Genomic DNA, 12,839 nt, shown 5'->3' with positions numbered 1-12,839 from the left:
TAGTCTGGTTCTATGGAAGATTGTAGGCTGCTCCTGTACATGCCATGTTAAGTGTAGCAGAATGGGTTGATTATCAGCCAGCTACTTTGAGCTTTCAGTCAAAATACTTTGTGTGTTTCTAGATATATATTTTTTTAAAAAAGAGACCAACTTCGAAAGTCCCATCTCTAAATGCTTCAAAAACAACTTCAGTCTTCCTCATTAAATATCAAGGTGTTGTTTTTTTAAAAAAAAAATCTATATATAAATGAAAATTTCCCCCGTTGCCTTCAATTTTGTTTTGCTTTGCTTAGCTGTATTGCTTCTGTCTGATTTCTGCAATACATCTGGAATGCAGGACTTGCTCTCCTGAGTAGCTATATGACAAGAAGAATGGCCGTTATTGTAAATTACCCCCTTTTGAGTTTTCAGTATTTTTTGTTTTATTGGGTGGTGGGGAGAATTTAGTTGTTTTGTTATGTACTGACTGACAGTTCTTGACCTTGCAGGTTGAACATCCCATCACAGAATGCATTACCGGTCTGGACCTAGTCCAAGAAATGATCCGTGTTGCCAAGGGTTACCCTCTGAGGCACAAACAGGCTGATATTCCTATCAACGGCTGGGCGGTTGAATGTCGAGTATATGCTGAGGTAAAATAACTGTTAACGTCTGGGAGGGTTAACGGCTGTGTAAGAAGCTGTTAGTGCCAGGTGTAGCAAACCACCCAAGACTGTGTCTTTCAGCTTGATCCGTTTCATGTGACGTAATAGATTTAAGGTTTTTGAGTAGCGTTTCTTTTTTTGCTTTCTTTATGCAAAGATTGGGGGCGGGGGCGGGAATTATATACCACATTTGGAAGAAGAGTATTTTGCAGTCATGCCATGTTTTAGCAGTTTCATACAATATTTCAACACGAGATATTTCAACATGAGCTTTCTTATGAACTCGTGCTAGCTTTGCTATTTTTCAAGTGGATCCTCTGGAAAGGTCAAGTGGTTGCCCCACATGTTCAGTATGACTAGATAGTATAGTGGCTGCCAATTACTTTTTTAAAAAAACCCCACACAAAAACGATCCTCTTTATTTAGAACTAACCAACCAAACTTTTGCACACCGATCTGCTGAGATTTGAAACCAAGACTTTGCCTGAAATATTCTCAACTTTAGTTTCCTAATATGAATGTGAATGCTTTGGGCAGTTATCTTCAGTTTCTATAATGTGTGTGTGTGTTTTCATTCATTTCTTTACAGCCTTTCCCTTGTTTGAACAGTGTTGTATGTCTCTCCCTGGCATTTAGGGGTGTGGGTGGTTGATTTTTTTCCCCTTAACGTTCACTACACATTACCTTGTGTGAATCCCAAAGTACAACTTGTTTACAAAGCGGTTAAAAATATTAACATTAAAATAACACAAGGTGATATTAATATTACTAGTGGTTTTGGTACTGCCATTAATTGATTCTGTGTCCAGTCTCTGTGTGTTCATCAAATAAAGACAAGCTGGGATTTTGAACGGAGAATTTAACACTGTAATGGTGGACAGAAACTTTCCAACTCTCACACTGACCACCGCAGAATCATGCATTTATGCACTATGTTGTTCCTTAAATATATTAAGTGTTAGTGAATTATTTGGGTTGTGATCCTGAAAACATTGAAGCTTGAATGCTCGTCTGTGTTTTTTTCGGATTTTCTTTTTGTGTTATGTGTTTTTGTTCTCTGTCTGTGCCCCTACTATTGTGCCTTCTCTTAGAAAGATTGCCCTTGGCTTAATAAAGGCACAGCAGGAAGGTTTTTAGCTTTAACAAACCTTCCATGACTTGAATGGAAGAAGCAAATTCATATCCCCCCAAAATAAGTCATTTTGAAAACAAAATATAGTTGGTTGAAAATTAAAGTGGAGGAAACCGTTGGCTTCCCAGTGACTTAACCTTGTTTCCTGTGCTTTGTCTTACAAAGTTAATACCTCCCTGTGTTTGAATTTCATTTTAGGATCCCTACAAATCTTTTGGTCTGCCATCTATTGGTAGATTGTCTCAGTACAAAGAGCCGCTGCATGTGCCCAATGTAAGTAATTCTTATGTTTCCTTGTTTCTCATTTTCACAGGCACTAAGAAACCACAGATCTCATTGAATTCACTAGAAGTCGTTCATGTTCAGTGCTGCTTAAAACAAGCCACCTTAAACTCGTTTATTAACTAAGGGAGACGGAGTTAGATTCTGTTAGCTTGCAGTAATTAGAAATATGATACAGTCAAAAAGAAATAGGATTTGGCTTTTAAAAAGGGAGCTATTCTACCAACCCATTATTTATACTTTTGCGATATCTGTCCTATAATCCTGGTTTTTAGAGCAGCAGTAACTATAACTAGAAGATCAAGCTGCAAAATAAAATGTTCAATTGCCTGTCCCTGCAAAGTGCTAAATGCCCCAAAGAGGAGTGGTCCTATTTGTTTAGCTTTCAAGCTTTAGAGACCAAACGCAATTTACTACAGTTGATGAAAAGTGATTATTACACATTTCAGTGTTGTAGACTGTCTGTTTAGAGTGGTTGTTTAACAACCAGCACAAAAAAGACAAGGGCATCTCTTCTGTTCTGTATAATCAAGGTAGTCAAAGTAATAAGTGTGTATATATGGCATGGTGTCGGCTTTGTGAAATGACAAGCCGATACCATCTGTGAATATGATGATTTACCATGATTACTTGCATGGAAAAAATGGCATAAGATTACAGGCCGGATCCTAAATTTGGTGATGTTATTGGATATAGGATTTATTTCACTTCTTAAATTGTTTTTGCCCATATGCTTCCTAGAGAGGACCTGACCCTTTCTTGGGCTTTAAGGCTCCATGCTGTGTTCAAAGCTTAAAAGGAGAAATACAAATTGTCAAGGTTTAGCAGGCACTATGTGATGTTGAATGGAAGATAAAAAAAACCCCCAGCTATTACAGAGGGAATGTATCTTAAGCATATTTAATGAAACCCAAATGAACTAAGAAATAATTTTCAGTAATTACTCTGGGGGCAGGTTGAGGTTTTTCACCATGTTGTAATAGCTAACAGGATGTCAAATATTTTGCCCTTGCAAGTTTTTGCAATTTGCAATTTTCTAAACATGAGACCTGTTGAAAGTACAAGTGATAATGGACAAACTGTACCCCCTACAGTCTTTGTCCCACCAAATCTTTCTTCAATTAATGCTGCAGCAGGAGTTTTATGTAATAACATTTGCACTTGTGAGCCATCCAGAGAAAGAAAAAAAAAAACAATTAAAATGCCTTAAATGTTCTGCTTACTGCTGTTATTTGCTTGTGCGAATGTTGCATGTCAGCTAAATGGACCACGGAATAGACAAAGTGATTGGGTGCAAGAGAGTGCATACTAAGCTTTGTCTATCATTATTGCTGGGAGCAATCAAATTGATGCCAGCAGGACAGTAGATGCGTTGACAGCTGTAATTATGTATCTCCATGGTGATCACTTTTGGCCTGTCATGGAGGCCCATGAGTCCTCTCCTTTGCAAGCATTTAATCAGATTGGGCTGTCACTTGTCAGGTAGACATGGCGGGTTGGGATTTGTTCTTAGGGGGAGAGGTGAATTGAAAATGAAGGGTGGGAGATGCCTGATAGATTCACGTGGCCCATCGTGGTACTGAGGGAAGAAATTTTAATTATCCTGGAAGCCTAAGAGTAATGGTTTTGAGGATCTCATACAGCGTGGCTGGGCCTTTTCCTTTCTATTTCTGTGTAGTGCCACCATTTTGTTAAAAACAGAGCAGTGATCCCCCCCCCCCCCCGTTTGCAAACTGTTTGCTTGTCTTTTTTTATGCTGAAAGAGAACTTTCGAAATGAAGACATTAATCTGACAACTGTGGGAAGCGATTTGATTCAGAAAGTTGAATTATATGGCAAAAGCCATAGCATTTTCTTTCTGATACACGATAATTCACTCTTATTTTTAATGTTCAGAAGTAAGTGTGGATCTTTATGTCACCAAAACGACACCATCCACACACAAGAGGAGGTATCAGCTGGTCTGCGGGAACCTCAAGTGTTGCAGAAGAATAATAATTGAAATGAAATAAAATACAAGCCCTGAGTTGTGGATAGAGTCCCCAAAACTCCCCAACTTGAACTGAGTATGCCCTACAGCTATGGAGTGCTGATTGTTTATTGTGGGCAGGGATGGCAAGGCTGGTGGGAGGGAATAAGAAAGGAGTAGTGAGGAGGACTGAATGACTGTAACACTGAGCACGTGCTCCATGCGGCAACATTTTATTGTAAGCCCAGCTTCTCAGAGGAAGGTTTTGGGTGCGTGTATTGCTCTGTGAGTTTACCTTTGGCATAGGAGCATTGACATGGGATGTTTGTTTATGCTTTAAATTGAAGGTGTAGACTAGTGTTTCCCAAACTTGGGTCTCCAGCTGTTTTTGGACTACAACTCCCATCATCCCTAGCTAGCAGGACCAGTGGTCAGGGATGATGGGAATTGTAGTCCGAAAAACACCTGGAGACCCAAGTTTGAGAAACACTGATGTAGACAGTGCATGATGAAAGGAAGGCATGGAATAAGACACTACCTTATGCCTTAACGTTGAATTCCATTATTGGCCATTCCTATAAATGATAGCTGCCATACCTTGTGCTTCTAGATATTTTTACTTAAGGAGGGTCTAAAGTAGCTTGTTTACTGCTGGATCTCAGCCCTGGCACACATGAAGTAATAAAAATGGGGAAGCGGAAGAGGGGCGGCATGTACAAATTAGTTGGAATAGTTTTGGCTTACAATTTGACTACCAGCATTTCATTCCTACGCATCTGGTATGAAACAGAGAACTTGAGTCCTGATGTGGTGTCATTGCTTGTGTGTGCATGATGCAAAACTCATCTATCTATCCATTTCTGTGGTGGTGTTGTAACCATCTCCATTATGTATATTCCTACCTTGCCTCACACCTCATACTGTAGCTGAGGAGAGGCCAGCCCATCTGCTTTTATTTTAACCGTAGTGTTGATCTTGATGCATTTGTGTTTTAAGTTCCTTGCCCCAAAGCATACAGAAACACACATTTCTTTTATCATTCTAACTGAATAACCGCATAGGCAGTGGCTGCTTTTAGAACTCAAAATAGCCAGATTTACAAGTGCAACAAAAGGAGCTATTTTTTGTGAATAGAGCATACTACAGTGAACATGTTTGCCTGCAATTTGGACATAATTAACTGCTTTCTGGTGGTGTGCTGATATAACTGTCACCTTGCTCCATCATAAACGTGCATTTGTTTCTCCAATATGATTTTAAGCAGAATGCTCTAGATTTCTATCATCCTCCTAATTGTGGACAGTTCCTGTATTGAACAGACACCTAGGCATCCATATGGGACAGAATGAATTCAGTATTGGCTTGAGCTACATAAGAGGAATATTCTACACTGACAATTAGGTAACACAGTGAAACACTGTTGTCAGATTGTGCATGGAGGCTGTGCGCAGTCAGATTGTTAACTGGCTTATTATTTCTTTTTAGTTATTGTCAGTTTTGACCCTCTCTAACCATTTATTTCCACATCTTGTGGCTAAAGAAAAGAAGCTACTGCTCTTGTGAGTCAGAAGAATTGAGAGGTTTAAAAAAAAAATTTCAAGGCCGGAGAGAGATGTCGCCAGGAATTTCACCCTGTTCTCTGTATATAAAGAACAGCTAAATGACTAAAAGTACGTTGTACTAGTTTCCAACTTGTGTTAGAATAGTAGACAGCATAGATAGCATGGGAACCTAAAAAGACTGTGAATGTACAAACATGGTATTCCATATTTGGTGTTTCTGAAGAACTTAACTGACAATCTTGTTTATGAATAATGTATTCATGTTTATGAATAAGTTCTGATATGTTAAGCCTGAACAATAATTTTGCATTTTTGGAGCCCCAAACTTATGTAGATACCAAACTGTGGCCACTATTTTGCTGCAAGGCTTTTGAGTCTTAAATATAATGAGACGTTAATTCTGTATTTCTTGTGGAATTATGCCTTCTTCTCTCTGCAGTTTCTTGACCTGTTTCTGATAGTTCCTATTGTGGATATTTGGGGGAGGAAAGGTTGATGATTGCAAACATTACATTGCTGGTGATGGAAGGCTGAACTTTTCCCAACCTTAGCTTGTTTTGGTTAGGTTTCTATTTAGGTGATAATTTTTTTAAATTGACGATGATACAAAACACCTCACATAATCAGTTTCCTTCTCTACAACGATGCTCATGACCTTTCAATACTTCCTGTTTTTCTTTTCCTCCATGGCATGGGGATAGCTAAAACCATCATGCTGATTACTGAGTATCTTTGAGATATTTTGAGATTTTTCTGATGAAAGTGCTTGACAACTGCCATTACAGTTATGCAGCCTGCATTAATGAAGATGTACTCTTACTATGATAAAGGCACTGTTTATCTTTTTTTTTTCTACCAGGAAAAAAATGTGATGCAGTTTTCATTGCAGAGAATAAAGCCTATTAGGACATGTCATTTGGATAATAAAGTCATCAGTGTGACCTCATGTGGATACTGTAGACAAGAGGTTCTACATCTGGCCCCTTGATAATTGCCTAAATTAAAATCTAAAAGCCTAACAGCCGTTGGGTTGACCTCTTTCTGCCTTGCTGCAGACAGATGAGCTGCTGTTTTATTACAAGGGTTCCTTCCCCCAGGTGAAGATTGAAGGGAGTTTCTAAGCCCCATTTCCCCCTCCCTGCCAAACCCAAGCAGAGTATTTCATATTAAACCTCTTCCACTCCAGCAAGTCCCATTTGGTGTTTCTTTTTAAGATTACCAGAATGGCCTTGAATTATCCTGTTGGTGTTGTGAGCAGTGTGCTATCCAGATTTCAAAAGCAACAATCTTAACAAATATTTATTCAGGAATTAGTCATTTTGAAACTTTTATATGGATAACCTCAGTGCCACTCTTGCAGAAATCAAACCAAGAGAAGAAAACAAAGATCAACAGTAATACTGAATTTTGTTGGCTGACTAACAGCTATCAGGTTCTTCAAAGACATATCTTGTCTCCCTGTGTGTGTGTTTTCCCCCTCCTCCCTCCACAAGAGTTGCAGAATCAGAACTTTAATTGCAGCTGTATCCTTATAAAGCAAAGCCATGGAAAAAGCTGTGTAAACATTAAATCCTCAGGGGAATGCTATCATCAGAAGAAAAATATGCTACAGATGAGAGTGAGGAAGAAAAAGAAAGTGTTGCAGACATGAAAGCTAGAGTATTGGTATTTCTATAGAGCTGATAAGCAGAACTTTAAAGTTTCTGCAGCAGCCCTTCTGGGGTGAGGCCCAGATGATGCATTTACGTAGAGTTTTAATGCAATATATCAGTTACATGGGCATTTTGGTGGGGCACTAGTTAAATTGGACAACGAAAAATTTTGGATCTAAGAATTGCAAAACCCGGTCCTCTGTAAATGTCTTATTTTTAAAGTTGGACTTTGAAGAGAAAGAATAGTGTCAGCATATAAATACTTCTAGGAAGGTTTGTAAACTGAAATAATGTTGGCCGATGGACTGCTAATAAAGATAACTTGCCCATGACTGTGGGTTTTTTGTGGAACATTCGCCCCTCACTTCTTTACTTGTTGAATCTGCCTTATACAGCTCTCTCTCCTCATCAGAGCTCTGTCTCCTTGACCCCTACACCACTCTGTTCTTGTCTTTGCTCACTTTTACACTCTTACATTCTATACTCTTCCTCCAATCACTTTATTTATAAACACACACACACTTACTACATCCGCATTAAGTCTCCATTTTACCCACTCATTGGGAAGGACACAACAGAAACTGTTTTGTACTCCTTTTAGCTCCATTGAGGATTAAAAATCTGCAGGAGAGTTATAGCATTGCTTTTTCCAGAAGTTCCTCCCAGCAGAAATGTGACCTTGCTGTCTCTCAGAGTTCTCTGAAACACACTTCATTTTCCTCTTGGAAGAGATATTTTGGGGCCATCATGATGTTGGGAGGCCAAGCCCCCCCTTTGGCTTCTTGGAGCATGAAGGATTCTTCCAAAATAGGAGATGTATGATTAAATGGACCTCTGGAGGCAGGCATCCATTTCCCAGTTTAAGAGATGCCAAGAAGGAGCTTTGCAGTAATTAACTTGTATTCCAAGGAGTACATTATTGTGCCCCTTTCTCTCAAGTCCCAACAAGAAACAAGATGTTTGCCCTAGAGGTTCAGCAATTGTTACAGGGGCTTTTGAGGCAACCTCTCGTATCTTAGTGGGAGTGTGCTTAGAGGAGGCAGCAGAGTGTGAATTTGTGTGCATACTTTTTGCTGCAACTGGACACCTCTCCCATTGTGAAACAGGAAACTGGACCATCGTCTGAAGTCAGCAGCGGGCCCTCTGCCAGTCTGTGGGCCCTGAGCTGTTGCCGTACTATGCCGACTCTTGACCCTGGCTCTTCTTTTGCCTGTGGTAATATTCTTTTGTCTCACTCTTTTGTAGGTACGCGTTGATAGTGGCATACAGCAAGGAAGTGAAATCAGCATTTATTATGATCCTATGATTTCAAAAGTGAGTTAAGTACTTTTCCCTAGTTAAAAAAAAATTATATATAATGTTTGGTGACATTATACTGTTTCAGGCAAAAATATGCGGCAGGTGTTTGGGTTAAAATAGCTTCAGGGATTTCAGTAGTAAAAGTTGTTTTAATAACAAAAAAACCTTTTTTTCTTATCAAGGTAAACATTCAAAAATGAAAGTGTATCTACCCCCTTAAACAGTTAAAAGATGGAAACTCTTAAATTCTTTGTCATAATGTGAAATCCAGGGAAAACACTGGCTGTGTCCAGGGGATCATTTCTCAGTTTAATAAGGCAAGATATAAACAAAACTTTTGCCAGTGCATTGAGCCATTGCTTTGAGCCACAATTAAACCAGAAACAAATTAACCATAGTTTCGTGATCCCCATGTTTCCTGGTTTTTGTAGTGTAGTAGGAGAGCTGAATAAAATTTCACATCCGACAAACAATTCACTCCTTGGTTTCACATGGGTGGATGAGTAAAAAAGCCTGGGACACAGGTTTACAGCCCTCTAGCAGCTATGGTGGCTCATTTACCAGAAGTAATGTATTTCGTGTTAACTCTGGAAGTGTGTGCTCAGTCTGACCAAACTAAGCCTATTTGAGCACAATATACAACTAGGAGGCTTAGTTTGGGTAGGGGTTAAGAATCCTTGTGGCAGGCTGAATCCCTTAAAGCCCATATCCATAGGCCACATCAGCTGAAACCAATTGAAGGAACTAAGACTAGAGGAGGAACTGTACCAATATTGGCATCAAGGTCTGAACCAATAATAATTACTTGGGTTCTAATATCCAAGGGTTGTAGGGTCTTGTTGAAATCTTGTTACCACCTAGAAGTGCTTTGCTGGACAGCTTTTTTTTTTTTTTTTTGGTGCTTTTTTTTAAATGCTAGAGGACGATTTCACTGCCATCACACAAATGGGTTCCTACTTTTCTTTTGTTGTATACACTTCACCACCTGTGTTCAAGTCAACTCCCTACTGGTTTCATTGGCTGAACTCCCTGATAAAGCAAGGAGTCCCAACTGAGGTTTGCTGTGCAGGAGAAACACTGGAGTTTGTAGACCGCCACTGTCAGTCTCAGTTTTTCACCAGGAAATGATCTCATTGTCGCTCATATCAAAAGTGCGAAATACACATAACTCAAAGGCATGTGCCATAGTGACCATTTGGCATGAAGGTAACTAAACATGTGGTGGATATGGTGATTTTGCGCCATCTTCCTTACCTTTAAAGAAAGCATTGGATAGTCTCAAAATGTTTATTTGCTAAATTTATATCTTGGCATTCCTCCCAAAGGTGCCTAGAATGGCCAACAAGAGATAAAACAATAAAAGTGTTAAAAACATTTTTAAATCGCATTAAAAACTGAAAATTATAAACCTCTACCACCAAATAATATTTTGATGGTCCTAAATTTTTATATATCATTTTTATATATCATTTTGTGTATGTGTGCTTTAGCTGATCACCTATGGATCCAATAGAGCTGAAGCTTTGCGAAGAATGGAAGAGGCCTTGGATAGTTACGTTATTAGAGGTAAATTCAGTAATATGGGATTCTAATGCAATTGTCTCTGAAAAAGCTTTGCAAATGTTAGTTTGACAAATTCAAGGAAAATTGTGTTAAATTAAGGAAAAAATATTTGGTTTGTTTGTTTTGTGGCACATCAGGCTGCTTTAATTTACACATTTTACTATTTTGCATTCTTAAAAATTTAATACTACACAAAGTGACACAGTTTTCTTACCAGATAAATAACTCTATATGCAAAATAGCTACACTAGATTATACCAGTGCCAGAAAATTGACTCTTTTCAATGCCTGCTCCAAACATTTTATTCAGGTAAGCTTATTCAGGCATGTGGGTGTGGATGTGTTTGAATCTTTCTACTGTCAATTTTACTTATTTTTTAAAGTTTTGAATAATTTAAATGTTTATGTTAAGCTGTATGGAGATTTTAGCACAATTAAACGATATATACGTTTTGCAAAACAAAAATAAAAGTAATTAGACCTCCTATTTCCCTATATCTGGCAGTTCTGATTATTTGGCCCACAGTTTCTTAGCTCCCAGAGTTCTGTTCCTCATTCTGTCCTGTTTGAGCCGCGGCATGTAGCCTTTGCTATATTGTGAGTAATATGAAAATTTCCCCCTCGCCTACTGTTTTTATTAGCTTGTCTTTTCCTTCAGCTTTGATTTATTTTTGATGTTGATGTTATCAAACTGCCACTAGGAAACGTCACATGTGGAAAGAGCTATTGCTTCAAAGTTGGCATTTTAGCAGTAACCTGTAAGCTTGGAAGGTGTACTTTCTGATAAAAAAATGTTTATGGAATGCAGGCCAGGGTATAACAGGACATTTGCAGTCACATGCAAATAATGTATATTCCTTCCTTCTCCCAATTCTTTTTATGTGTATTTATTAGTGTTTGCCTACCAGTTGGTAAAGACAGTGATGGGATAATATTTAGAAACAGGATTTTCGGTGGAGTAGTGTCATTTTCCTCATCTCTCAAAGCAAGTTGTCTCCTTCTGAGGTTTACTTTTCTCCATTAGAGATAACCGTGTAAATCCAACACTGCAGGATTTCCAGTTGCTTGATGTCTTTCCACATAACCCCCATTGCTAAACTCCAATAAATCAGTGCATTAAAAGAAAGAAATATAGAAAGCCCGCTCCCCTTTCCCACTTCTCCACTGCTTATGTGACCTTTTCACAGAAAGAAGAGACCAGTAACCCGAGAGCTTCAACAAGTCTCTTTCTGTCTTTAATGAAATCCATCCAACTGCTGAAAAATCCTGGCGAAATTGTACTTCTTACCTTTTCTTGTTTTTCTAACGTGGTTCTTAGGTGTACAGCATTTTTTTTTTGGGTCTGCTGTAAAAATGCGGCTCAATTGGACAGTTGTCATCTGAATCACAAAGATTCTCAGTTCCATACACAATCAGAACGCAGCATTTGGCCAAAGGCGCAAGAATAGCCAAAATAATATCTGGCTTTATTTTTAGTGCTAATATAAAACATACTTGCCCTGACCCTCATGCACATGGGAGCTAAGGTTTTTTGGCACATGTTGAGTTCCTAAATCACTACAATGTTGGTGTCAACTGCAGGTTTGTGTCTGATGTTGGAGTGAAAGGGAAGCCCATTGTTGCTAGGAACTCAGTGCACATATTAGAGCACATTTGGAGCCTGGGATCAAACTTGTGTTCCCAAAAGTGCCTTAAGGATTTTCCTAACTGAAGAATATTCCATTGGGAGTATGAACTCTAAAATAGGATTGTATGTTTATATTGCGTGGAAATTTTAAAAGAGTGATTTGTTTGTTTTAAACAAAACTGAACCAAAGTAAAGCTACATGTTCTGTTGACTGTTCCAGTTTGCAAAACATATTTCTGATTTCTCTAACCCTGATTGGCCTGATTGGCATTGGTTGGAATCCTGAATTCTGCAACAGCCCAAAGGCTCTGCTAAAGATCACTAATTTTTTTTAATGCAGAAAGATTTGTGTTACAGACACAGCAGCATACTGCGCCAGTGATGTTATTTTAAATATAAGAGGTTAATGGCTATAATATTGGATGAAGGGGAGAATGCTGTGCATTGTATTTTGCTAAATTTGACTAAAAAAGAAGCAAATTGCCTAGAGCAAAAAGTAAAGCAAAGATATTCAGGATAAGAATAGGATCTGCTTTTTTCCAAAATATATTTTACTATGGGTAGTATCCAACTATGTCACATTCACAACAGATCCATTGGGTTTTATTCAGCAAAGTCCCATTCAGAGTAGACCCATTAAAGTTAATGAATCTAAGTTATGTCCAGTAACTTCAGTGGGTCTGCTCTGAGTTGGACTAATGTTGAATGCCATTCATTGAAATAAATGGTGTTTGGCATGACTAGCCTGTCCATTTATTTCAGTGGGCCTACATTGCACATGACTTAGATGCAATACCTGTGATTTTTTTTAAATTAAAAAGTGCAGATCTTTGAATTTGATGATATTTTATAGCACATGTCCATTCTGGATCAAATAACCAAACTATTTTAATCGTCAAGGAGAACCAAGTGCATGGGGGAAATGGTTTGCATTCTTGAATCAATGTAGCCTGTAGCCTGTGTGGAAGGAACGCATCATGAATTAACATAAAAAGAGCCTGCTGGACCAAGCCAGTGGCCCATCTAGTACAGCATTCTGTTCTCACAGTGGCCACCCAGATGCCTTTGGGGAAACCAGCAAGCAGGATTCAAGCACAGGAGCACTCTCC

The 12,839-nt window shown here is 38.6% G+C and overlaps 1 protein-coding gene across 1 annotated transcript in view; it reads left to right on the top strand.

The window, feature by feature from the left end:
* PCCA (propionyl-CoA carboxylase subunit alpha) overlaps window positions 1-12,839 on the top strand; it is a 223,970-nt gene that overhangs the window by 86,819 nt on the left and 124,312 nt on the right. The window contains exons 13-16 of the mRNA XM_083437796.1: window positions 489-632; window positions 1,975-2,049; window positions 8,487-8,555; window positions 10,031-10,106. Coding sequence (XP_083293922.1) covers window positions 489-632; window positions 1,975-2,049; window positions 8,487-8,555; window positions 10,031-10,106 — 364 coding nt within the window. The remainder of the gene's footprint in view (window positions 1-488; window positions 633-1,974; window positions 2,050-8,486; window positions 8,556-10,030; window positions 10,107-12,839) is intronic.

This window comes from Podarcis tiliguerta, assembly GCF_965153285.1.
Source record: "Podarcis tiliguerta genome assembly, chromosome: 4".
Lineage (NCBI taxonomy): Eukaryota > Metazoa > Chordata > Lepidosauria > Squamata > Lacertidae > Podarcis > Podarcis tiliguerta.
The sequence above is the reverse complement of the archived record's forward strand: the minus strand, read 5'-3'. Positions and strand labels throughout refer to the sequence as shown.